The 26,079-nt window shown below is 39.5% G+C and overlaps 1 protein-coding gene across 7 annotated transcripts in view; it reads right to left on the bottom strand.

Moving 5' to 3' along the window:
• Nucleotides 1-26,070, bottom strand: part of ANKRD42 (ankyrin repeat domain 42) — a 116,263-nt gene extending 90,193 nt beyond the window's left edge. For 5 of the 7 annotated variants that reach the window (XM_082343322.1, XM_082343324.1, XM_082343321.1 and 2 more), the window contains exons 1-6: nt 24,977-26,070; nt 20,859-21,025; nt 12,668-12,775; nt 9,591-9,710; nt 8,608-8,743; nt 4,242-4,442 (exon numbers count right to left, since the gene is read on the bottom strand). In XM_082343322.1, coding sequence (XP_082199448.1) covers nt 4,242-4,442; nt 8,608-8,743; nt 9,591-9,710; nt 12,668-12,775; nt 20,859-21,025; nt 24,977-25,034 — 790 coding nt within the window. In that variant the 5' untranslated portion in view covers nt 25,035-26,070. The remainder of the gene's footprint in view (nt 1-4,241; nt 4,443-8,607; nt 8,744-9,590; nt 9,711-12,667; nt 12,776-20,858; nt 21,026-24,976) is intronic. The other 2 variants (XR_014231771.1, XM_082343326.1) reach the window with 1 other exon arrangement.
• Nucleotides 26,071-26,079: the final 9 nt, after the last annotated feature.

Below are 26,079 nucleotides of genomic sequence, written 5' to 3'. Positions count from 1 at the left end.
TTTAACACCCCACTTTCACCAATGGACAGATCATCCAAAATGAAAATAAATAAGGAAACACAAGCTTTAAATGATACATTAAACAAGATGGACTTAATTGATATTTATAGGACATTCCATCCAAAAATAACAGAATACACTTTCTTCTCAAGTGCTGATGCACACTGTCCAGGAATGATCATATCTTGGGTCACAAATCAAGCCTTGGTAAATTTAAGAAAATTGAAATTGTAACAAGTATCTTTTCCGACCACAATGCTACGAGACTAGATATCAATTACAGGAAAAAACCTGTAAAAAATACAAACACCTGGAGGCTAAACAATACACTACTTAAAAACCAAGAGGTCACTGAAGAAATCAAAGAGGAAATCAAAAAATACTTAGAAACAAATGACAATGAAAACACGAAGACCCAAAACCTATGGGATGTAGCAAAAGCAGTTTAAGAGGGAAGTTTATGCAATACAATCCTACCTCAAGAAACAAGAAACATCTCAAACAAACAACCTAACCTTACACCTAAAGCAATTAGAGAAAGAAGAACAAAAAAACCCCAAAGTTAGCAGAAGGAAAGAAATCATAAAGATTAGATCAGAAATAAATGAAAAAGAAATGAAGGAAACAACAGAAAAGATCAATAAAACTAAAAGCTGGTTCTTTGAGAAGATAAAGAAAATTGATAAACCATTAGCCAGACTCATCAAGAAAAAAAGGGAGAAGACCCAAATCAATAGAATTAGAAATGTAAAAGAAGAAGTAACAACTGACACTGCAGGAATACAAAGAATCATGAGAGATTACTACAACCAACTATATGCCAATAAAATGGACAACCTGGAAGAAATGGACAAATTCTTAGAAAAGCACAACCTTCCGAGACTGAACCAGGAAGAAATAGAAAATATAAACAGACCAATCACAAGCACTAAAATCGAAACTGTGATAAAAAATCTTCCAACAAACAAAAGCCCAGGACCAGATGGTGTCACAGGAGAATTCTATCAAACATTGAGAGAATAGCTACCACCTATCCTTCTCAAACTCTTCCAAAATATACCACAGGGAGGAACACTCCCAAACTCATTCAATGAGACCACCATCACCCTGATACCAAAACCAGAAAAAGATGTCACAAAGAAAGAAAACTACAGGCCAATATCACTGATGAACATAGATGCAAAAATCCTCAACAAAATACTAGCCAACAGAATCCAACAGCACATTAAAAGGATCATACATCATGATCAAGTGGGGTTTATCCCAGGAATGCAAGGATTCTTCAATATACGCAAATCAATCAATGTGATACACCATACTAACAAATTGAAGGATAGAAACCATATCATAGTCTCAATAGATGCAGAAAAAGCTTTCAACAAAATTCAACACCCATTTATGATAAAAACTCTCCAGAAAGTAGGCATAAAGGGAACCTACCTCAACATAATAAAGGCCATATATGACTAATCCACAGCCGACATCATTCTCAATGGTGAAAAACTGAAACCACTACCTCTAAGATCAGGAACAAGACAAGGTTGCCCACTCTCACCACTATTATTCAACATAGTTTTGGAAGTTTTAGCCACAGCAATCAGAGAAGGAAAAGAAATAAAAGGAATCCAAATCGGAAAAGAAGTAAAACTGTCACTGTTTGCAGATGACACGATACTATACGTAGAGAATCCTAAAGATGCTACCAGAAAACTACTAGAGCTAATCAATGAATCTGGTAAAGTAGCAGGATACAAAATTAAAGCACAGAAATCTCTTGCATTCCTATACACTAACGACAAAAAATCTGAAAGAGAAATTAAGGAAACACTCCCATTTACCACTACAACAAAAAGAATAAAATACCTAGGAATAAACCTACCTAAGGAGATAAAAGACCTGTATGCAGAAAACTATAAGACAATGATGAAAAAAATTAAAGATGATACAAACAGATGGAGAGATACACCATGTTTTTGGATTGGAAGAATCAACACTGTCAAATGACTATACTACCCAAAGCAATCTACAGATTCAATGCAATTCCTATCAAACTACCAATGGCATTTTTCACAGAACTAGAACAAAAAATTTCAGAATTTGTATGGAAACACAAAAGACCCCGAATAGCCAAAGCAATCTTCAGAAAGAAAAATGGAGCTGAAGGAATCAGGCTCCCGGCCTTCAGACTATAATACAAAGCTCCAGTAATCAAGACAGCATGGTACTGGCACAAAAAGAAAAGTATATATCAGTGGAACAGGATAGAAAGCCCAGAGATAAACCCACGCATATATGGTCACCTTATCATTGATAAAGGAGGCAAGAATATACAATGGAGAAGACAGCCTCTTCAATAAGTGGTGCTGGGAAAACTCCGACAGCTACATGCAAAAGAATGAAATTAGAACACTCCCTAACACCATACACAAAAATAAACTCAAAATGGATTAAAGACCTAAATATAGGCCAGATACTATAAAACTCTTAGTGGAAAACATAGGCAGAATACTCTATGATGTAAATCACAGCAAGATCCTTTTTGACCCACCTCCTAGAGAAATGGAAATAAAAACGAAACTAAACAAATGGGACCTAATGAAACGTAAAAGCTTTTTCACAGCAAAGGAAACCATAAACAAGACAAAAGACAACCCTCAGAATGGGAGAAAATGTTTGCAAATGAAGCAACGGACAAAAGATTAATCTCCAAAATTTACAAGCAGCTCATGCAGCTCAATGTCAAAAAAACAAACAACCCAATCCAAAAATGGGCAGAAGACCTAAATAGACATTTCTCTAAAGAAGATACACAGATTGCCAACGAACACATGAAAGGATGCTCAACATCACTAGTCATCAGAGAAATGCAAATCAAAACTACAATGAGGTATCACCTCACACCAGTCAGAATGGCCATCATCAAAAAATCTACAAACAATAAATGCTGGAGAGGGTGTGGAGAAAAGGGAACCCTCTTGCACTGTTGGTAGGAATGTAAATTGGTACAGCCACTATGGAGAACAGTATGGAGGTTCCTTAAAAAACTAAAACTAGAACTACCATATGACCCAGTAATCCCACTACTGGGCATATTCCCTGAGAAAACCATAATTCAAAAAGAGTCATGTAGGGGGCTTCCCTGGTCGCACAGCGGTTGAGAATCTGCCTGCCAATGCAGGAGACACGGGTTCGAGCCGTGGTCTGGGAAGATCCCACAGGCTGCAGAGCTAGGCCCGTGAACTGCAACTACTGAGCCTGTGCATCTGGAGCTTATGCTCCGCAACAAGCGAGGCCGCGATAGTGAGAGGCCCGCGCACCGCGATGAAGAGTGGCCCCCGCTTGCCGCAACTAGAGAAAGCCCCCTCGCACAGAAACGAAGACCCAACACAGCCAAAAATAAAATAAATATTAAAAAAAAAAAAAAAAGAGTCATGTACCACAATGTTCATTGCAGCTCTATTTACAATAGACAGGACATGGAAGCAACCTAAGTGTCCATCGACAGATGAATGGATAAAGAAGATGTGGCACATATATACAATGGAATATTACTCAGCCATAAAAAGAAATGAAATTGAGTTATTTGTAGTGAGGTGGATGGACCTAGAGACTGTCATACAGAGTGAAGTAAGTCAGAAAGAGAAAAACAAATACCATATGCTAACACATATATATGGAATCTAAAAAAAAAAAAAATGGTTCTGAAGAATCTAGGGGCAGGAAAGGAATAAAGACACAGACATAGAGAGTGGCCTTGAGGACACGGGGAGGGGTAAGGGTAAGCTGGGACGAAGTGAGAGAGTGGCATGGCCATATATACACTACCAAATGTAAAACAGATAGCTAGTGGGAATCAGCCCCATAGCACAGGGAGATCAGTGCTTTGTGTCCACCTAGAGGGGTGGGATGGGGAGGGTGGGAGGGAGATGCAAAAGGGAGGGGATATGGGGATATATGTATATGTATAACTGATTCAATTTGTTATAATGCAGAAACTAACACACCATTGTAAAGCAATTATACTCCAATAAAGATGTTAAAAAAAAAAGTGTTCATTATATTACATTAATCTCTCTATATTTCTGCTTAAAATATTTCATATAAAGAACAGAATCTGGATGAATGTGTAGACAATGATACATAACATATTTTAATACAACATTTGTCTTATAACTCCTTTCTTTTCCTTCTCCATTTATTCTACTTATTAAATGCTAAAACACTTCAGGTTTATTACTTACTTTCTTGATCTTTTGGATCATTTCCTTCATACTCAGCCCCCTGGATAAACTGTAAAATGTTCTGCTTAAAGAACCTCTGGGCTAGGTCCAATACATTTTCTCCATTATCATTGAAGGCTTTCAAAGCTTGGGAGGCACTGCTCATTCTACTGAGTAGGAATTTAAAACAGTGAAGGTGGCCTTCCATGGCTGCTAAGTGAACTATAGGTGAGAGAAAAAATAATAATTTAATTTTAAATTGACAATAAAATATCTTGAAAAAAGAAACAACACATTAACTCTAATCCTCCTAGGGAGACAACTATCCCTATCCTATATAACAGGGATGTACTCTGGATGCAAGAATAACAGACCATTTTTCCAGCTTACATGTCCTTACTCAGTCAGCCTTCTAGTCAAGCCACAGCAGTAGATTAAATGGTTGAATAGCTACACCTACTGTGAATGTAGAGAGGCCAAGTGAGGGTCACCAAAGAGCAGGTCTCAGAAAATTTTCTTGGAAAGTGAAATCCCAACTGTGCAGCTTATAATTATATGAAAAAAAATGCCTTCTATGTAATATAGGTGCTAGATAGATAAATTTACCTTAATATTTTGGAAAAAAGTGGAAGAAATAAACCAAAATAGTCACTATGCAAATAGGGGTAATGTTATTTTTATCACTATGTATTTTATCACTTTTTCATAAACATTATTTTTTTTATAAACAAGAAGACTAGATCAAAACTGCAGACTAAGCACACACACTATCTCACCATTTCTTCTCTTAAATTCTTGAAAATAATAGGAAAGATATTTTTTAAAGCCATAAAGGACAAGAAAAACAGACAAGAACACCACGAACAGACAAGAAATGTTAAGGAATCCCTGAAAGAAAATATCAATATAATCAATCAGATTGAGGGACAGCCATAACCCAAAAGCTGCAAAAAACAGGAATGGTTCTGGGGTATTACAAGCTTAGAGGCAATGACTACAAAGAACAAGAGAGCCTTTACACCTCTTGAGAAGTGACTATTTGGGAAAGACTCCAATTTGTATACAAATCTTGGCTCTGGAGAAGTAGGGCAGTGCCCAAGTGACCAGTAAAACTCAGGAGAATCAATTAAGTAACAATGTCCACAAGATAAGTAGTTGGCACATGCCACTGTACACTTTCTCAGCTGAACCTTCCACTAAAAAACTCCCCCTGAAAGTTCAGACTCCTCTAACTGCTTACTCATCATATACATGAAATGTGTCATAGGCATTTCGAACTTAACAGGTCAAAAACTGAACTCCTTAACCTTTTTGCATACATATTCCTTACACAGCTTTCCCCATCTCAGTTAATGGAAATGCTCTCCTTTCCATGAAGGTCAGGCCAAAACCCCTGGAGCCATCCTTGACTCCCATTTCTGTCACTCCCCACATCTAATCAATCAGCAAATCTTACTGGCTCTATCTGTAAAAGATACACAGACCCCAATTACTTCTCACTATCTAGTCCAACCAAACAGTAACCTAAATTATTGCAACAAGCTCCTAACCGCTCACGCCCACACCCTCACTACAATCTAGTATTAGAAACACAATAGCCAAAATGATGGTTTTAAACATAGATCATGTCACTCCCACGCTCAAAATCCTTCAATGGCTCTTGTTACCTCTCTGACCTCATCATCTATTACCCCCTCACTTCTGTTCCAACCACACCGACTTGCTGTTACTCAAATAACGCAAGGCACAACCCTGCCTCAGGAGCTTTACACATTGCTGTTACATCTTCCTAAAATGTTCTTCCCCCAGGATATCAAGACTTGCTCCCTCAACTCCAAGTCTTCACCCAACTGTCACCTCTTCAGTGAAGGCTTCCCTGACTACCCTATTTCAAACTTCATCCCCTGTAACACTCTATTCCCCTTTGCTATTTAATCCAAACACATATCCCTATTTAATATAATATATATTCTGTTCATTCATTTTTATTATTGTCTGGCTCCCCCCTCACCGCACACAAAGGCAGAGACTTTTGTCTGTTTTATTTGCAGTGATATCCCCAGCACCTAGGGACTGACACACAGATGCTTAATAAATTTTGAATTAATAGTTTTTAAGACAGAGGTCTGAATATAAGCAGTCTAGTCCTGAGGCCACATTCTTAACCTCTACCTTATACTATTAAAAAATATACTACACATGGTTATAAAATAATTATACATGTTTAAGGAAATAAAAGTTGAATTGTTTTTCAATGAGCAGGCAACAAGAGACTAACAAAGTGATCAGGCAAATTCAATAAAGAACTAAATAAAAGTGAAATTCCCCCCTACCTTGTATTACAGAAAAGTCAATTCCAGGTGGAAATGTGAAAGTAAAATATAAAATTCCTAGAAGATAATATAAAAGAGTGTCTTCATGAAATGAAGACTTTCTGAATCCTGTTAAAATAAGTCTTTCGGGCTTCCCTGGTGGCGCAGTGGTTGAGAATCTGCCTGCTAATGCAGGGAACACGGGTTCGAGCCCTGGTCTGGGAGGATCCCACATGCCGCGGAGCGGCTGGGCCCGTGAGCCACAATTACTGAGCCTGCGTGTCTGGAGCCTGTGCTCCGCAACAAGACAGGCCGCGATAGTGAGAGGCCCGCGCACAGCGATGAAGAGTGGCCCCCACTTGCCACAACTAGTGAAAGCCCTCGCACAGAAACGAAGACCCAACATAGCCATAAATTAAATAAATAAATAAAAATTTAAAAAAAAAAAAAAATAAGTCTTTCCTTACTTTTTTTTAACAGGATTCAGAAAGTACTGATCATAAAGGAAGAGCTTATTAAACTGGACTACAGTAAAATGAAAATTTCTATTCATCAAAAGATATCTTAAAAGAATGAAAAGGCAAGACAATAGAATGGAAAAGATACTTAAATGGAAAAGATAGTTGCAACACATGTAAGTGACAAAGAGCTTGTAGGTAGAATATATAAAGAACCCCTACAATTCAATTAGAAAAAAAGAGGAACAACTCAATAAAAAAAAAATGCAGAAGCTTCAAACTGGTATTTCACAGAAGAAAATAACTAAACAGCCATTAATCATATGAAATGATGTTCTACATCTCTAGTCATCAGGGAAAATTCAAATTAAAACCACAATGAGATATTACTATACACTCAAAAGAATGACTAAAACTAAAAAAACTGATAGTGTCAAGTGCTGATGAGAAGGTGGAGTAACTGAAAGCCTTAAACACTGCTTGTGGATGTATAAATTGATAACAACCACTTTGGAAAGTCAAAAGAAGCCACACACAAAAAGACACCAGTGTATTATTTTATTCCATGGAGTTCAGAAAAAAAACAATACTAATTTTTATGTTGGAAGTCAAGGTAGTGATTAACTTTGGAAGTTGGCAGTAACTAGAAAGAGGACACGAAGGAGACTACCCTGTTTCTTGATTTAGCTGATGGTCACAGAGAAGTGTTCACTTGTGAAAATTTAGTGAGCTGTGCATTTGAATTGGGCGTTTTTCTGTATGTATGTTATACGTCAAATATAAAATTTTTTTTTAAAAGACTGAGAGTAAAATAGTTGCTTCCAGATACACAAAAATTGAGAGTTCATACCAACAAACCTTCACTAAATGAACACTAAAGGATGTCCTTCAGAAAGAAGCAAAATGATCCAAGATAGCAGTGTCAAGGGATGGAAGATGAGGGCAGGGAGGAAGGTCAGAGCCAAATTATGAAGGCCCAGCATGCCAAGCTAAGGAATCAGAGATCCACTGGGATCTAGGGAGTTTTTAATATCAAAGTGATTATTTTGCCTGGACTTCCCGTTCATTTGTTTGCTACCTAAGATTCCTTTAAGACATAGTTCAAGTATTGTTTCAGTAACCAATCTCACTGTGGTCTAACTCTCTTCTCAACTTCTACAGCACCTCTTAGAAGAAGACAGGGTACTTAGAGTATAGGTCTCAACTGGCTAGTTGACCACAGGCTAGACAACTGCAATTAGCAAATTAACTCAAATACACTAGTGTCCACTATCTGTACTATTACTTTTTTAAGTAGTCTGTGGGGAAGAGACATATGAAGTTAAAAAACAATAACACTAGACAGTAGATGAGGGAAACAGCTGGTGGGAAGAGTAAATCCAAGTTTAATTTTGGATATTTCTCTTTTGCTGATATGGTTCCAGAAAAAAAAATCAGTCACATGATGGGTACATAACATAGACATAATATAAGATAAAAAATGTTCATGTCTACATATTTACTACTTTAGTTTGTTAGGAAATATTAGAATGACGACATTTCAAATTTCTTAAACATGATCAAACATTGTTAAAGTTTACATTAATAGAAAAACAAAATATTAGCTTTTGCGAATACCTGGAAGGTTTCCATTGTAGTCCACATCTTCTATGCTACATCCCCATTTAACGAGAAGCTGCAAACAGCCAAGCCGCCCATGAAAAGCTGCATAATGCACAGGTTTCCACTCTCTCTTATCAGTCACGCTGGGATCCTAGAGGTAACATTCACAAGGACTCAGTTTTTTTACGTTTTGCAGGCGAAACACTAAGTCTAGCAGCTTAATTCTGCAAATGAGAATTGGAGGCTGTTCTTAAAACTATAAGGCAAACACTAAATATCATAGAAATATTTACTGCAACCACTGATTTGAACATATGAGCTAATAATGTACAAATGAAATTATAAAGTCTTTTAAAAAAGAACTAGCCACATAAAAGTCGTTTCTAAAAAGGAACTTAAGTAGTCATTTTACTGGTCACAAGTTCCTGACCAATAAAATGAAAGAGATGGATTCAAATGATCAAATCTTATCCTTGGGAGAATAACCAAAGAGTTAATGAAAAAATATTTAACACTTAAAAGAAGTTATTTTTTACAACCACTGGGTAATATTAAAAATAAATATCACAATAAATGAAATTTCTGGAGATATAAATCACTTTCTAAATTAGTGTATGAAATAAGAGTTACAAAAGAAACAGGTAAACACACAGCAATTCAGAAAGATTTACAATCCCTGGTTAAGATGTGTCTGGAAGCTTCAGAATCTTCCCTGTTAAACTCTGAACTGACATGAAGAATCCATAGCCTCTGAAATATTTTGTGCCACTAAGCTGTTTTTTTTGTTGTTGTTGATGATTTATCTAAATTATTGCTCCCATGTTTAAAGATAGAAAAGCTAAAGAGAGAGATCAAATTACTTCCTCAAAGTCACATAAGGGATTTACAAAGTCAGGAAGAGATAACCAGACTACCAAATGTCAGTCCATATGATATGGACTGTATGGACTATAGTCCATATCATTATACATTCTCACTTATTAACAGGAATCCCTCACCACTCCACTTCGCAGCATTATTTGTAAAGTGAAAGAATGTCCGTGTGTTGTAGCAAGATGTAAAGGAGTGCATCCACGATCATCTTGAGCTGCCAGATTGGCTCCATTAATTATAAGAGCCTGAAAGTAGAGAAATAAGAATGAGTTTATATGAATATACATGTTAAATCATAAATGCAGATGCAGATTATTTAAAGGCAAGGAATTTGTTAACCTATAGCTAAGCTATTATGTAAGTTCTTACATGTGTGCTACACACAAAGTGTGAGAAATTCTTAGCTAGTCCTAAGAAAATGCTTGAGATCCTTTTTAACATTGCCTAGGAGACATGTATACCCGATTTCACATTCTGATTTGAGCATGTACATACAATTTATAAAACAAACTTTTCATGAGCACAGATTAACAACCACTAACTTAAATAATTTAATGCTAAGCTAATAAAATTGAAATTTAAAATTCCTCTATTTCAAAAGCAGAATCTTTTATTAACTGGGTTTTGAATACAATAAAAGGATTTCATTATTAAAGTAACCAGTTCTAAGCTCCAAATCAAACTTCTAATGGCATCTGAGGAGATTCCATCTGAATTTACAATTGGCCCAGTTTCTGCATATGGGTTATATCATATACACAACACACCCCTTTATATAATATACAGAGTAATTGGTTTAAAAAATTATTAGCAAATATTTTTCAGTTTTATCTCCCTCAGACTTTTTTTCTTTTTTAACCAGCCTATATTTACCAGCATCTCAGCAAAAGTTTACTTAGTCATAATTCCCACCAAGAGTTTTAGGAAGAACAGTATCCATGATTTTGCCTGACTCCCACTAACAAACTAGTCAATAATCATCACAAACCATATACTGAGTGCTTACTATGTCACTACAAAGAATATGAAGATATATCAACTTAGGGAATTAGGACACATGTAGAGACAAAGACAATCAACTATACAAAGCAGTCCTTGGTAAGTAACAACTACATAGTATAGTACCCCAAAGCATCACAAAAGCTCTAAGAATGAAGAGATCACTTTGGGGAACAGAAGGACAATCAAGGGAGAGGGAGTGGGTTAAACTAATGCTTAGAGGAAGGAAAGCATCAAGTAAAGCTTCATTTGACCCTGATATCCCCTTAAGTTACTATTGTATTTGCTCCTTCCTTTCACTGCCTACTTTTCAAATACCTCAATGCCTCAACTTCAAATCCACCTGCAAATTGGGTGCTGTCCCTATCACTGCATAGAAATATAGCCAGCCTCCCCCTATAGAGAGTTCTCTAGTTCAATGGCATTTCCTTAAGTGCTATTCCCCTTAGTTTTATTCTGTGATACTCTGCCTGACTTCAACTTCTTCCTTCACTTGCACAGCTCTAATGGGTCCTGGCTCTCTCTCTTTCTCCTCTGAATTCCTTACTCATTTTGCTGCTTCCTCCCATCCTTACTAGTAACATTCTTCAACATTCAATCCTCAGTACTCTGTACTCTTCTCTAAGTTTTATTACTCCTGAAATCTTTGTCACCAGTGTCCTTTTCAACTGCCCTGTCCTTCTGCACCCGAATGACCTATAGGCACCTTAAACTCAACATGGGCCAAAGTTAAACTCAACATCTTTCCTCCCAAACCTCCCCTGCCTTTCAGATGTCCCTATCTATAGTGCCATAATTATCTGTCGTTCTGACTCAAAACCTTACAGTCTCACTACACTTTGCCAATGCCTGCTATGCAAGATGTTTTAAATAATTTTCTTTGTTTCCCACTGCCACCAACTAATCTCACCCTCTATGGTTAGTGATAATACCAAAAGTCTCTGATTATCTTGCTTCCAAACTCTCTCTTCATCCTACATAATCCTGGATACATCTTGCTAGAATAATTTCCTGAAATACTGTTTTCATTACCACATTCCCCTGTTAATGTCCATGTGCATGTGTGTGTATGTATGTGTATGTGTGTATATACATATATATACACATATACATGTGCATAGTATACATATAAAATTCTCTTTCCTATACAAATGAATCTTTATTCTATTCCTAAGACATTTTACAAATCTGGCTTTATCTAAACTTAGTTCAGAACAAATCATCTACTCTCAGTCAAACTCATATAATGGTATATTCCTTGAACACACCTCATTTTTCCAATTCAAAATTTCACATAGAATTATAGCATAGAGGTTAATGGGACAAAGTCTAGGTTCAAACCCTGGCTTTGTCACTAACTTAAGCAACAAACTTAACTCTCTGAATCTGTTTCCTAACCTACATGAAGGGAAACTCATAAGATTATTGTATTAAATGAAGTGATGCATGGGAGACGGTGATTGACACATAAAAAGTGTTCAATAAATAAAAATCATTATTTTTATTTGCTCCTGACACCATCCCTACCTATAATGCTTCTTCACTACTTATCTTTTTAAAATCAACCCATTCTTTTAGAATTAGCTGAAATTTCATTTCCTCCATTTATGATCCCCCTATCTTCTCTTAAGTTCTACAGTTCTTCTCATCTATACTTTTCATGAGAACCTTACTCAGAGACTGTGATTTGTACTGTTTTGTAACTCACTGAGTAAAGTTACTGTCATTTCCAATAGAATCTCAGGCTTCTTATAGGCAGGGACTGTTTGCTTATATGATTTTGTATTCCTCAAAGTTACAGCCCATTTCACGACATTGATTAAGTCTATTTACTCTAATAAACTAGATCCTGCCACATATTTATGTATAACTCTGGCCAGGAAATACATTAAATGAGGAATCTTAGGCATGGCAAGCTATAAAGAAGATAATCTGGGCATGACTATGACATCCCTTAAAACAACCCAAACAGATGGCCAACTACTTTAGAGATAATATAATTTCCAATCTTATACAATCTGTTTGAGTGACAGTTGGTACCAAAATATCTGAGTCCTGGAATCCAGTAAGTTTTTGTTTAGAACATAGAACTACTAAGTCTATGGGATCAAATTATTAGAATAAAGGCAATAGCCCAACAGAACTATGCTAAAGTAATTAAACTTATTGAATTTTTTTAGAAAGTAACCAAAGTTATTATTACCTGCATGCAAGCATCCTGTCCCCTGATTGCAGCTATGTGAGCTGCTGTCCAACCTCTCACGGTTACTTGTGAGAGATCAGCTCCATGCCAGAGGAGCCAATGAAGACACTACGTTAAGAAAATACCCATGTTAACCATGTTAGCAGATATTTTTAACATTTTTATATCTTTCAAGTTAGTCTATCATCATGAAATACTACAGCCTTAGAAGCATCATAAGTGAATGAGGGGGCCAGGTATAAGAAAAACAAAAGCACAAGCACAATGATATGGTAACCCACATTTGGCCTTACTGTTGGGTAAACACTATGGAGTGGTAGGAGCTATGGCAAACTGGAGACCACATTCCTTGTCCACAAGGTGAAATACTACTTAATCCCAGCCGGTTTTTGCAGTGAGTGAAATGCTGGTCCATATCTTATGTTTGACCAATACTCTACAAGCCAAACAAAACACATCTGTGGTCAAATTCACTCAATGGCTGCCAATTTACAATCTCTGCCATAGATCTTTAAATGGGTCCAGAAACTTCTGTATCACAGAAGACACTGTAATTCTGATGATACTTTCTAAGAAAATAAGTGGCATATTAAACAAAGTGGGGGAGTAAAATACATCTTCATTTACGATTTTTTAAAATTAACTTAAGTCTCAATATAGTTCAGTACTAGAGGTCTGTGCCACATATAGTGTTACTGTCTTTATATGTTCAAGTTTGTAGATTCTACCTTAGAGAAGTTTCTTTCTTTATAAAAGAATTGATTGTATCATTGGGATACACTGTCACATCGATCATTGCGATATCATTTTTTGAAAAGGCTAATCATTTAGGTATCATTTGCCTGTCATGGAGATTAATGGCCAATAAAATATGGGGGGTGGAGGTGAACCTCACTAATAATCACAGTAAGTCATTCATTTACTCAACAAATATTTATGGAGAACCAACTATATGCTAACACTGTACAGGTACTGGAGAATAAAACCACTGTAAACATTCATGTACAAGTTATTTATCTCTCCGGGGTAAATATGCAGAAGTGAGATTTCTGGGACACAGGTAAGTATATGTTGTTTAACTTTGTAAGAAACTGCCAAACTGTTTTCCAAAGTGACTGTACCATTTTACATTTCTACCAGCAGTGTATGAGAGTTCTAGTCGCTCCATATCCTTGTCAATATTTGCTATTATCATTTCTCTGGGTTATGTTTTTGTTTTTGTTTTGCCATACTAATAGGTGTGTAGTGACACCTAATTGTGGTTTTAATTTGCATTTCCCTAATGGCTAATGATGTTGAACACTTTTTTCATGTGCTCATTACCAGCCACATGTCCTCTTTGATAAAGTGTCTATTGAAGTCATTTGCCCGTTTTTAATTGGGCTGTTTTCTTACTATTGAATTGTGAGAGTCTCATATATTCTGGCTATAAGTTCTTAGTCATATTTATGATTTGCAAAGATTTGTAACTCACTGAGCAAAGATTTGTAACTCACTGAGTACTCCTATGTTTTCTTCTAGAAGTTCTATAAGGTTGAGTTTTACATTTGTTTATCATCGCTTTCAGTACATTTTTACATATGGTACCAAGTATGAGTTGAGGCTCACTTTCTTACGTATGACTGTCCAACTGTGCCAGCACCATTTAGTAAAAATACTATCTGTTCTCCATTAGATTGCCTTTGCATCTTTGTCAAAAATCAACTGACCAATCAGCAGGACTTCAGAAATGGCTAAGTGAGGAGCTTGGTAAATCCTCCCCAAGAAGCAATGACAAAGCTAGACAAAGTTGTGAAAAACAACCATTTAGGGAATTTCTTGGCGGTCCAGTGGTTAGGCCTCCGAGCTTCCACTGCAGGGGGCACGGGTTTGATCCCTGGTTGGGGAACTAAGATCACACATGCTACGTGGTGCGGCCAAAAAAAACCATTTAAAGACTCTGGAAGGCATACAACAAAATGAGAAGCATTTATTCAAGAAAAATCTACTGATTCTCAGTTAGAACAGGGAGAGCCTGTGGCATAGTAGCCTGGGACTACAAGGATCCTTACCCCCAGCGTCATGATGCATAAGTTCTACCCAGGTGGACAGCTCCACTGCCCTGCTGGAGGGACTGAAAAGTCCAGGCCCAGGCACATTTTCAAAAACAATTCTAATCCTCAGTGGCAACAATTTAGGAAAGCCAACATCAGAGCTAGCCTGAAGTCATGATACTTGTTGGGGCAAACAACAAAACTAAAAACCACCTGGAAAATTAACAGAAAAATACAAGAAATGAGACAGCCAAAGTGGGCCTTGCTAAGATTCCGCTTATCCCTTGTGATCTAAAAAGCTGTGTACATATACAAAGTCACTCATACTCAGGAAAGACTGAAGAGGTCCCAAGTTGGCTAGACATTCTTGGCTAGACATAAGGCCTTGAAAACACAGGGGGGGGAAAAAAAAAAAAAAAAAAGCCAGGCTGACTTGTATACTGCTTGGACTTTGAAAACATTCCCCAAACCATACACAGATCTATCAGCAAAAGATGGACTCCTTACTGGCTCAAGGTATTTAAGCACAACCTCTGATTAATCTCTGGCTGATCACTAAGCTATGCTGACCCAGGGGTGACCCCTATGAAGCCAGGCTTAAAAATAAAAACAAGAGGGGAATTCCCTGGCAGTCCAGTGGTTAGGACGCCACGCTTCCACTGCAGGGGGCAAGGGTTCGATCCCTAGTCTGGGAAGATCCCACATGCCGTGGAGCAACTAAGCCCCTGTGCCACAACTACTGAAGCCCCCATGCCTAGAGCCCATGCTCCGCAACAAGAGAAGCCACCGCAATGAGAAGCCCGCGCACTGCAATGAAGAATAGCCCACACTCGCCACAACTAGAGAAAGCCCGTGCGCAGCAACGAAGACCCAACGCAGCCTAGAATAAATAAATAAATAAATATTAAATAAAAAGGATATATATGTATAACTGAGTCACTTTGCTGTACAGCAGAAATTAACACAACATTGTAGATCAACTATACTTCAACAAAATTTTTTTAAAAAAGAATTCTAATATCAAAGTTATTGTGAGGAATAGACAATATATTTTGTCAATACATACCAAAACTCAAGGCACCTAATAAATACTAAGCACTGCAAAAAATAAAAATTAAATGTCCAGTTTTCAAAATGTCCAAACTAAAAAATTATGAGACATACAAAGAAAACAAGAATGTATAACACATACACAGGAAAAAAAAGGAATCGATAGAAACCATCTCTGAGGTACTTCCCTGGCGGTCCAGTGGTTAAGACTCCGCAATTCCAATGCAGGGGGCACGGGTCCCATCCCTGGTCAAGGAACTAAGATCCCACATGCCATGAGGTGTGGACAAAAAAAAAAAAAAAAAAAAAAGAAAAAAAAAAGAAACCATCTCTGAGAGGGCCCAGATGCTCAACTCAGAAAGACTTCAAAGCAGGGGCTTCCCTGGTGGCGCAATGGTTGAGAATCTGCCTGCCAATGCAGGGGACATGGGTTCAAGCTCTGGTCTGGGAAGATCCCACATGCCGCGGAGCAGCTGGGCCCGTGAGCCACAACTACTGAGCCTGCGCGTCTGGAGCCTGTGCTCCGCAACAAGAGAGGCCACGAAAGTGAGAGGCCCGCGCACCACAATGAAGAGTGGCCCCCGCTTGCCACAACTGGAGAAAGCCCTCGCACAGAAACGAAGACCCAACACAGCCATAAATAAATAAATAAATACAGACTTCAAAGCAGCTATTACATATAGCTTTAGAGAACTAAAAGAGATTATTTTTTAAAGAACTTATGTTGGGACTTCCCTGTTAGCACAGTGGTTAAAAACCCCCCTGCCAATGCAGGGGGTACCGGGGTACTGGTCCAGGAAGATCCCTCATGCCGTGGAGCAACTAAGCCTGTGCACCACAACTACTGAGCCCACGTGCCACAACTACTGAAGCCCGCACACCTAGAGCCTGGGCTCCGCAACAAGAGAAGTCACCTCAATGAGAAGCCTGCACACTGCAACGAAAAGTAGCCCCCGCTCGCTGCAACTAGAGAAAGCCCGCGCGCAGCAATGAAGACCCAATGCAGCCAAATAAATTAATTAATTTTAAAAAATTTATGTTTAATGAATTAAACAAAAATATGATGACAATGATTCATCAACTAGAAAATAAAGAGACAGAAATTTTTTTAAAAAAAGAAAATTCTGAAGGTGCAAAGTATATCTGAAATAAAAGTTTCCTACAGGGGCTCAAAAGCTGATTTCATCTGACAGGAGAAAAAAAATGAAGTCTAACAAAGCACAGTTTTCACCAGCTGTTAATTTAGTGATCATTTTATACTACCAACATAAGCACCATGAGTCTTAAGAAATTTCAGAAAGGATAATAAAATGTAAAGGTATTAATGCAGTACTCAAGTAGAGAATTAGGAGATGATCCTCAAATGGGAAAGTAGAAAGGCGCCAAAACCTTTTGATTTAGATTTATTTGTGTTAAAATTTAACAAACATTTCTTGAACAGCTGCTATGCACTATGCTAGACAGTAAAAATATAAATTTAATTCAACAAATTCATCAATACAACAAACATTTATTGGGAACCCGCAATGTGACTCCAATATGCCAGACACTATGCTAGATGCTGTGGAAAAAAAGATAAATAAAACCCAAATGGTACCTTCAAAGAGCTCAAAATCTAACAGAGAGGGACTTCCCTGGCGGTCCAGTGGTTAAGACTCCGTGCTCCCAATTCAGGGGGCCCGGGTTCGATCCCTGGACAGGGAACTACATCTCGCATGCCGCAACTAAGACCCGGCACAGCCAAATAAATAAAAAATAAATAAATAAATATTTTTTTAAAAAAATATTAAAGAGCTTCCCTATTAAAGGGCTTCCCTGGTGGCGCAATGGTTGAGAGTCTGCCTGCCAATGCAGGGGACACGGGTTCGAGCCCTGGTCTGGGAAGATCCCACATGCCACGGAGCAACTAGGCCCGTGAGCCACTATTCCAGGCCTGCGCGTCTGGAGCCTGTGCTCCGCAACAGGAGAGGCCGCGATAGTGGGGGGCCCGTGCACCGCGATGAAGAGTGGCCCCTGCTTGCCGCAACTAGAGAAAGCCCTCGCACAGAAACGAAGACCCAACACAGCCAAAAATAAATAAATAAATAAATAACGGAGTTCCTTTAAAAAAATAAAAAAATATTAAAAAATATCTAACAGAGAATGCAATTCAATGTGATAAATACAATTTTTTAAATGTGTATAAAATTGAGGGAAAAGTTGCTAGTTGGAGGATACTGAGCGGGGAAAACAGAAGGCCCTGCCAAGTGGGTGCTACCTGACCTGGATTTCAACAAGCTAACCACTGGGAAGAGGTGAGACCAGGCAGACGAAACGGCATGTACACAGTCTATGATAATATGAAACAGTGGACTAGTTTGGGAAATGACAGTAGTCACCAGTACTGCAGCATAAAACAAGTCTGATGGGAGATGAGGTTGGAGAGGCAATTCTACCATATTAAATAGCTTAAACTTTATCCTACAGGGTATAGAGAGTCACTACAGGGACTTAAGGAAGGTTTTAAGTAATAGCAGATTTTTGTTTTAGAGCAATAATTTTGTATGCCAGTTATGAACTAGAAGTAGACAAGACAGGAAAGAAGGAAATCAAGTAGCTCTAAGGCAGTGGCTATGAAGGTGGAAAGGACAAATTTGAGAGACAAAGATGGAACAGAATCACCTGACTTAGGGATCAGTTCTCACTACATCAATGTGCATCATGAAGCACTTGACCTAGACAAATGTTGATACTGTGTTTTGCTTCTGTAAAATCCTGAGACAACTCAATGTGATGCAAAGGACATTAGCCTGGAAAACTAAGAAAGGGAGGGAAAAGAATAACAGTTTAGTTTTAGACCAACTAAATTTAAGATGCCAGTCAGATATGCATGAGCTGTTGATAAGCGCCGGATGCAGAAACCAGAATTCAAATTCTGGAGAGAAAGCGAATCAATGAATTATTATGTAGAAGTGATTAAGCCAAGGAAGTCTAAAATGGCCTGGAGAGAGAGTGTAAAGTTGAAGAGAGACACCCATTGGCAAGAGCATAAAGAAAACCACTAATTTTAGAGAAGGCAGGGTAGGTTAATCAGAGAAGCTGAAAAGATTCCAGGAAAGAGATGAAATAAATGGTATAGCAACAAGTGCTATCCTATTTGAAATATGGCAGAGTAAAATCAGTATTTCCTCCTCTCTTCAAAATCATTTAAAAAATAAAAAAAGAGCAAGAAAACCCCATCTTTGATGAAGCTAGGAGATATCTGAAACCACAAAACAGATGGGAAAGCTGCCAAAGTATAGATCAAACAGGGATGTGGGAGGAAAAAGCAGAGAAAATCCCCATGCAGGGCTGCAAGCACAGAAAGACCCGTCAAGGCACATTTCTCCCAGGTGAGAGGAAGCCACTAAAAGGCCAAAGCAAAAACCCCTACAGTTCAAGTGGGGCACACAAACTGGTGGAGAGAGATTCTTTGGACCAGATTTGGTTCCAAAAAGCAGAAAAGCCCAAACAAAGAAATCACACAGAGAAGCCATATTCATGGAAAGCAGACTCTGTTTGTGTGGCAGGGAAAAAAGAGAGTTGCACAGTGAATAGACCTACTGCAGCCTACAGACTGGGGAAATGTAATAGCTACAATAAGCTCCCCCCACACAACCATGAATCATGAGAAAAATTCCAGTTGGCTTTGCACACAGCCCAAGAATAAGAAGTTGTGCATACAAATGAACTTATCTATGAAACAGAAACAGACTCACAGCCATAGAGAACAGACTTGTAGTTGCCAAGGGGGAGGGGGGTGGGAGAGGGGTGGATTGGGAGTTTGGGATTAGCAGATGCAAGCTATTATACACAGAATGGATAAACAACAAGGTCCTACTGTACAGCACAGGGAACTATAGTCAATATCCTGTGATACACTATAATGGAAAAGAATATGAAAAAGAATGTATATACATACGTATAACTGAATCACTTTGCCGTACAGTGGAAATTAAGACAACACTGTAAATCAACTATACTTCAATAAAATAAATTAATAAAAAAAAGAAATTGTGCATAAAAATATTCACTAAGCACTGCTTGTACTAGTGAAAAATTGAAACCAATGAAATATCCATCAATCAAAAAATCAATAAATTCTGATATTCATCTAAGAATAGACTATTACAACATGGCTGAAAGGAATGAACTAGAGTACATATATGTAACCATGTCGTTAAAATGCAAAAACACATTGTTGAACAAAAAAAGCAAGCTGCAGAATGATACAAATAATATGATGACATTTATATAAAACATGTCCTTTGAAACAGTGATATAATCACATGTAATAACAGCATAAAACATATACGGTAATAATAAACACCAAATTCAGGGTAATAGTTATCTCTGGAGTTGGAAGGAGAGAAATGACACCTGGGAGGGGTGCTCAGGGACTTCAAATGTATCTGTGATACTCCATTTCTTTTCCAAAAATCTAAAGCAACTACAGCAAAAATATTAGGATTTGATAGAGCCAGGTATGCATTACGTTATCCTCTGCAAGTTACCCTCTATGCTTGCCTTAGGAACCCAGCCGCCACCCTGTGAGGAAGCACAGACTAACCCACGTGTGGGGACCTCACAAAAAGACCCCCGTGGAGAGGGGTCAAGGGGCCCAGCCTACAGCCAGCATCTACTACCAGATGTCTGCGTGAATAAGCCTTCAGAAGATTCCAGCCCTGGCTTTTAAATCTTCTAGGTGGAGCCCCAAACATCATGGAGTAGAGACAAGCTGTCCCTGAAATCCAAATTCCTGGTTCACTCCTGAGCATAAATAAATGGTTATTTTATACCACCAAGTTTTAGGATAACTTACTACAAAGGTAACCAGAACACCCAAATGTTAGACTGAACTGAAAAGAAAAATATTTGTATATAAATGGATAACTGAATCACTCTGCTGCACAGCAGAAATTAACAAAACATTGTAAATCAACTATACTTCAATAAAATAAATTTTAAAAAAAAAGAAAAGAAAAATGTTTTCAGTGCCTAGCATAAGGCCTCAGTCCTGTTTGCTAAATTTACAAAACTGTCAACAGCGCTAAACTTACCTCAGTTTAATAATTTATATAGTTTCTTACCTCCAAACTGCCAGAATGTGCTGCCCAATGTAAAGGGGTAAATTTATGGAGAACGTCCACTTCATTAATGCTGGCACCACGTTCTACTATTTCTGAAAGCTGCTTTACATCTCCAGCGCGTACTGCATCATGTATGCTACCAAAATGCACTTTCTTCCTGGCACCTACTGAAAAACAAAATTGCTTAAAATATATTACAAAACTAAAAAAAGACTAAAGCAACGATCGAACTGAAAGTACAAAATCACTTTGGCTTTCCAAATAATTTACTACAAAGATGTTTGTGATTAACATCTTAATCTGACTTCAATTTCAGCTCTAATATGTAAAGAGCACGGCCGTTTCACCCCCATCCATACAGGAAAAAAGCAGAACAAACTGAAAGTCAACAACTTTTCTTGCACTCATCAAAGAATTGAGGTCTCAGGACAAACGGCCACCCTGAATTTGGAGAGACAGGCAAATACAGAGAAACAAGGTCAAGTTCAGCTTACCTGGATCAGAAGCCACTAGAACCGTAAGCTTCTAAAAGCACTTAAATAGTAATTTTGACAAATTGCTGGGGGCTGGGTATGTAGTAGCCTAACAGTGAGAAACTCCTCGGGGCCATAGTCTTAGAGGAGGTCCCCTCATTTTCATAGATTTTACCTTCAAAACTCCACCAGGTTATCACTGTGAAAAACCAAGAAAAATCACCTCATGTCTTTGGTAAAGGAGGACAGAGGTAACCACTTTGAAATCTGCCCAGCTATTCTCTGTAACAAAGGCCTACTCTGTAGTGAAAAAGACTTTACCAGAACCTTATCTCACATAGGCAGATATATTTTACTGATATTTTTCATATCTTTCTCATATGTCCTACACTAAGACAGGAATGGCAGGTCACAATTTTTACTTCGTATATTCTAGCGTCTTATATTTTATAATATAATGTTCTAAACATCAAGACTGGATTGTCAGCCTTATTGTACCATGAAATATTTTAATGTGCATTGTGAACCAGAAGTAATAAAAGTATCTAAGCACGAACAGACAGTTGTTGGAGAAGGAAGAAGTAAATAGTTCAATCAAAGCATTTCCTAAACCAAACAAACAGGCACAATTCCTGACCTCAAATTGTTTTGAAAAGAACTCACCAACACCTCTGGCAGATAATCTATGCAGCCTTGTATTACTATTTATCTATGTATATGTCCTCTCTCCACAATTAGCATGTTAATTTCTTGACGGCTGAAATCATATCTTACACCAACCCTTAGCAAAATGCTATGCATTTTACTCAAAAGTCCTTTCTGAGCATTTACCATATGCCAGGCACTACGATAACACAATGAATAGACATGGATTTAAGACATTTTCTTTCCACTGACACTTTAAAATCTATTGGGATAAATTCAATGAAATCGAAAACCTGACAGTAACATCCTAAGAGATTACAGGTAAAATAAAGGAGGAGGAGGAAACACTCGAGCAAGTCTTTGAAGAACAATTAAGGTCTATGCATACGGGAAAGAGAGTAAGGAAGCACCCCGAGAAAACCAAACCACTTGGTAAATGTTTAATGATGTTAATCCCCTAGGTCAGACCTTCATTACTCTCCTTTATGTTTGTTTTTTTTATATTTTGGCCATGCCGTAAGGCATGTGGGGTCTTAGTTCCCCGACCAGGGATCGAACCCACGCCCCATGCAGTGGAAGCACGGAGTCTTAACCACTGGACCTCCAGGGACTTCCATTATTCTCCTTTAAACTAGTACTGCAAGATCTACAAATGATGTTCTACCCACTCTAATACATTTTATACAGGGACGCTCTAATCCATCGTATACAAGGACACTATTCTGATCACTTCATTCCTCCACTCTTAACTGCTTCTGATTATCCACTGCTAGTCTAGAGAACCAAATCCAAACCCTCAGTATGACAGTCTATGCCCTCCCATAATTTGGCTCCATCTAATTTGACAGCCTTTTTTCTCACCACGTTTCGTTCCAATTTATTCATTCATCCACCCATCCATCCACTCAACATTAATCTGGTATCTACCATAAGGATAAAAAGATAAAGAAGACATGGTCTCTATCCTCAAGGAACTCACAGAGATATACAAACACAAATTACAAAATAATGTAGTAAGAGCAATGACAGAAATATTCATAAGAAGTCATGAAAGCACAGAAGACTTCTAACTCAGCTAGGGTAGGAGGGAAGGAGAGCAGAAAAAGATTTTTAGAGAAGGTAACACCTAAGATGAATCTTCAAGGATTAGCAGTAATTTGCCAGGTGAAATGGATGCGGGGAAAGGCATCCTGGACAGGTCAAGAAACTATAAAAATACCCACCCTATTGCTGAAGCATCAAGTGGAAGGAAAAGAGGCTAGAATTAGACAAGAGGCAGGCTGTGCTGGAACTTGTTGAACTTGAGCAGAGAGTGGGGAGTCATTGAGGGATTTTAAGCAGAAGAATAAGAATGATCAGATTTGTAATGCTGAGTCTATATGGCTGGCTGCAGTGAGGCGAATTCATTGAGCAAAGGGCAAGAGTAGAGACTCAGGAAGACCATGTAGGAAGATATCTACAGTAGTCTACACCAGAGAGGCTGAGACCCTCAGCCAAGTGAATGGCAGTAGGAACAGAAAAGGAGACAGGGGCTTCCCTGGTGGCGCAGTGGTTGAGAATCTGCCTGCCAATGCAGGGGACACAGGTTCGAGCCCTGGTCTGGGAAGATCCCACATGCCGCGGAGCAACTAGGCCCGTGAGCCACAACTACTGAGCCTGCGCGTCTGGAGCCTGTGCTCCGCAACAAGAGAGGCCGCGAAAGTGAGAGGCCCGCGCACCGCGATGAAGAGTGGCCCCCGCTTGCCACAGCTAGAGAAAGTCCTCACACAGAAGTGAAGACCCAACACAGTCAAAAATAAATATAAATAAATTAATTAATTTAAAAAAAAATGTACTTTAAAAAAAAAAAAAGAAAAGGAGACAGATTCAACATGTATTAAGGAAACAGGATGAACTGAACTTGGATGGATATAGTGGGTGAAATAAGGGAAAAGTAACGGGACAACTCCAAGGTGTCTGGCTTAGTTACATAAGTGCTGTACTGCCACTGAGACAGCGAACACTAAAGGACAGAGAGGGCATATGAATACAAAATTATATTTTGAATGTGTTGATCTTGAGGTGCCCATGGAAGAGTTGCAGAAAGGAGTTGTACATATGAGTCTGCAGCTCCAGTGAGAGGTCTGGAGTTGAGTTCTCAGTGTTAGCTGTGTCTCAGTATTAGGCAGCTTTTTCTGATCCCCAACCTCACCCTATACTGGAGCCAATGGCCCTCTACTCTTCTTTATAGCATTCATCACACCAGTAATTACTTGCTGAGTATTCATCTTCCCCACTAGGAGGAAGGAATGTGCCTGTCTTCTCTGCTTACATATCCTTAAGACAAAGCACATAATAGCCACTCAATAAATATTTACTGGATGACTGAATGAATAACAGATTCTGGGGTCGTCAGTAGGGTTGAAGCCATAGTACATGACAAGGAAAAAAGCACTAATGATGGCACTATCCAAGGAAAAAAGCAACGTTTTAAGAAGAGGATAGAAGAAAATTCAGGGTAGATAAGTAGATTAGGTAGGTAGGTAGGTAGGTAGGTAGGTAGGTAGATAGATAGATAGATAGATAGATAGATAGAGTCAGTAGAGTGGAAGGATAGGTAGATAGATAGATAGATAGATGGATAGATAGAGTCAGGAGAGTAGAGTCAGTAGAGTGGAAGGAAGAAAATGAGATAAGTCTAATATTATCTCCACAGAGTCAAATGCTGCAGAGACGGTAAGAACTTAAAAGGGTCCATACATTTTAACAAGAGTTGATGTCAGCTGGGAACGAAGTCTCAGGAACGCGCGCAGATATTAAAATAAAAAAGGAAGTAAAGCTGAAATGAGGAAGGATAGGGGCCAGGTGAGCAGCTTTGGGACCTACTGAAAACAGGTCAATTAAGGGAAATGAGGAGTAACAGGTGAGAAAGGGAACTGCCAGAAGGGGCGAAGCTCCTGTGAGCTGAAGTGAGAAAAGGAGTGTGGCAGAGACGAGGGCCAGCGAAGTAATCTGACTCACACGGGGTCGCAGTCTCCGTGGAGGAGGTGGAGGGGCCTGAACCGGACACCCCGGGCATGGTGCGACCCGTCGGACTCCGGGGAGGAGTCGAGTCCAGGCCCCTGCTGCTGCGGCGGTCTTCGCTCGCTGTCACCCACGAGCCAGTGCAGCAGCGGCTGTCTTTCTCGTCGTCGCTGGGCCCGGGGACGCCGTCCTCCGTCGTTCTCTCCCAAAAGCCCCGGCAGCGGGAACCTTCGTCTTCGCTTTCTCTCTCCCAGAAGCGGCGGCGGCTGGCGTCTTCGCTGACGCTCACCACGGAGGAGTCGCTGGCCACGTAGCCGCGGTCTTCACTCACCCCCTCCTCCCAGGAACCGCTGAGGCTGCGGCCGCCATCCACACTTCCGCCCTCCCAAGAGTCACTGAGGCGGCGGCTGTGGTCGTCACTGCCTCTCTCCCCGGAGTCGCTGGTTCGGGGACCCCGGACCTCCCTGACTCCCTCCCAAGTCCCACCGAGACGGAGGCCGCGGTCTCCTCTGACCGTTCCCCCGGAGTCACTAGTGGGGTGGCTTCCGACTTCACTTAAACTCACGTCGCTGCTGCAGTCTCCCCTTACTCTCTCCCAAGAGTTGCTGGGACGGTGGCCACCGTCTCCCCTGACTCTCTCCTGAGAGACACTGCGACGGTGGCCCAGGTCTTCACTGACCCTTCTCGAGTCATTGCAGGAGAAGCCGACATCTTCACTTGCTCTTCCCGTCGGTACCCTGCAGCGGTGGTCGCTGCCTTCACGGATTCTTTCCCTGTCTTCGCTACGACTAAAGCCCTGGCCTTCGCTAACTCTTTCCCTGGATTGGTCGCCGCGATGGCCGTGCCGGCCGTTTATCCTCCACACGCGATGGCTGGTGCGGCGGCCGCCGTCTTTGGTTGCTACTCCCCGCGATTCGCTGTGGCGGCGGCCGCCGTCTGCGAGTACCCTCTCCTCCGAGTCGCTTTCCAGCGTCCCGACTCCAGCCACCTGGTTGTAGCGGTGGTGGAGCCGTCGCCTTGGAAATGAGTAAACTTCCGGCGTGCTGCGGTCATTTCCGGTTCCTCGAGGTCGTGCGTCACTTCCGGCTTCCCTGCAACCC

The sequence above is a fragment of the Balaenoptera borealis genome (genome assembly GCF_965194805.1).
Source record: "Balaenoptera borealis genome assembly, chromosome: 11".
In the NCBI taxonomy this organism is placed as follows: Eukaryota; Metazoa; Chordata; class Mammalia; order Artiodactyla; family Balaenopteridae; genus Balaenoptera; species Balaenoptera borealis.
Note: the sequence above shows the minus strand (reverse complement) of the source record. Positions and strands in the feature narration are given on the sequence as shown.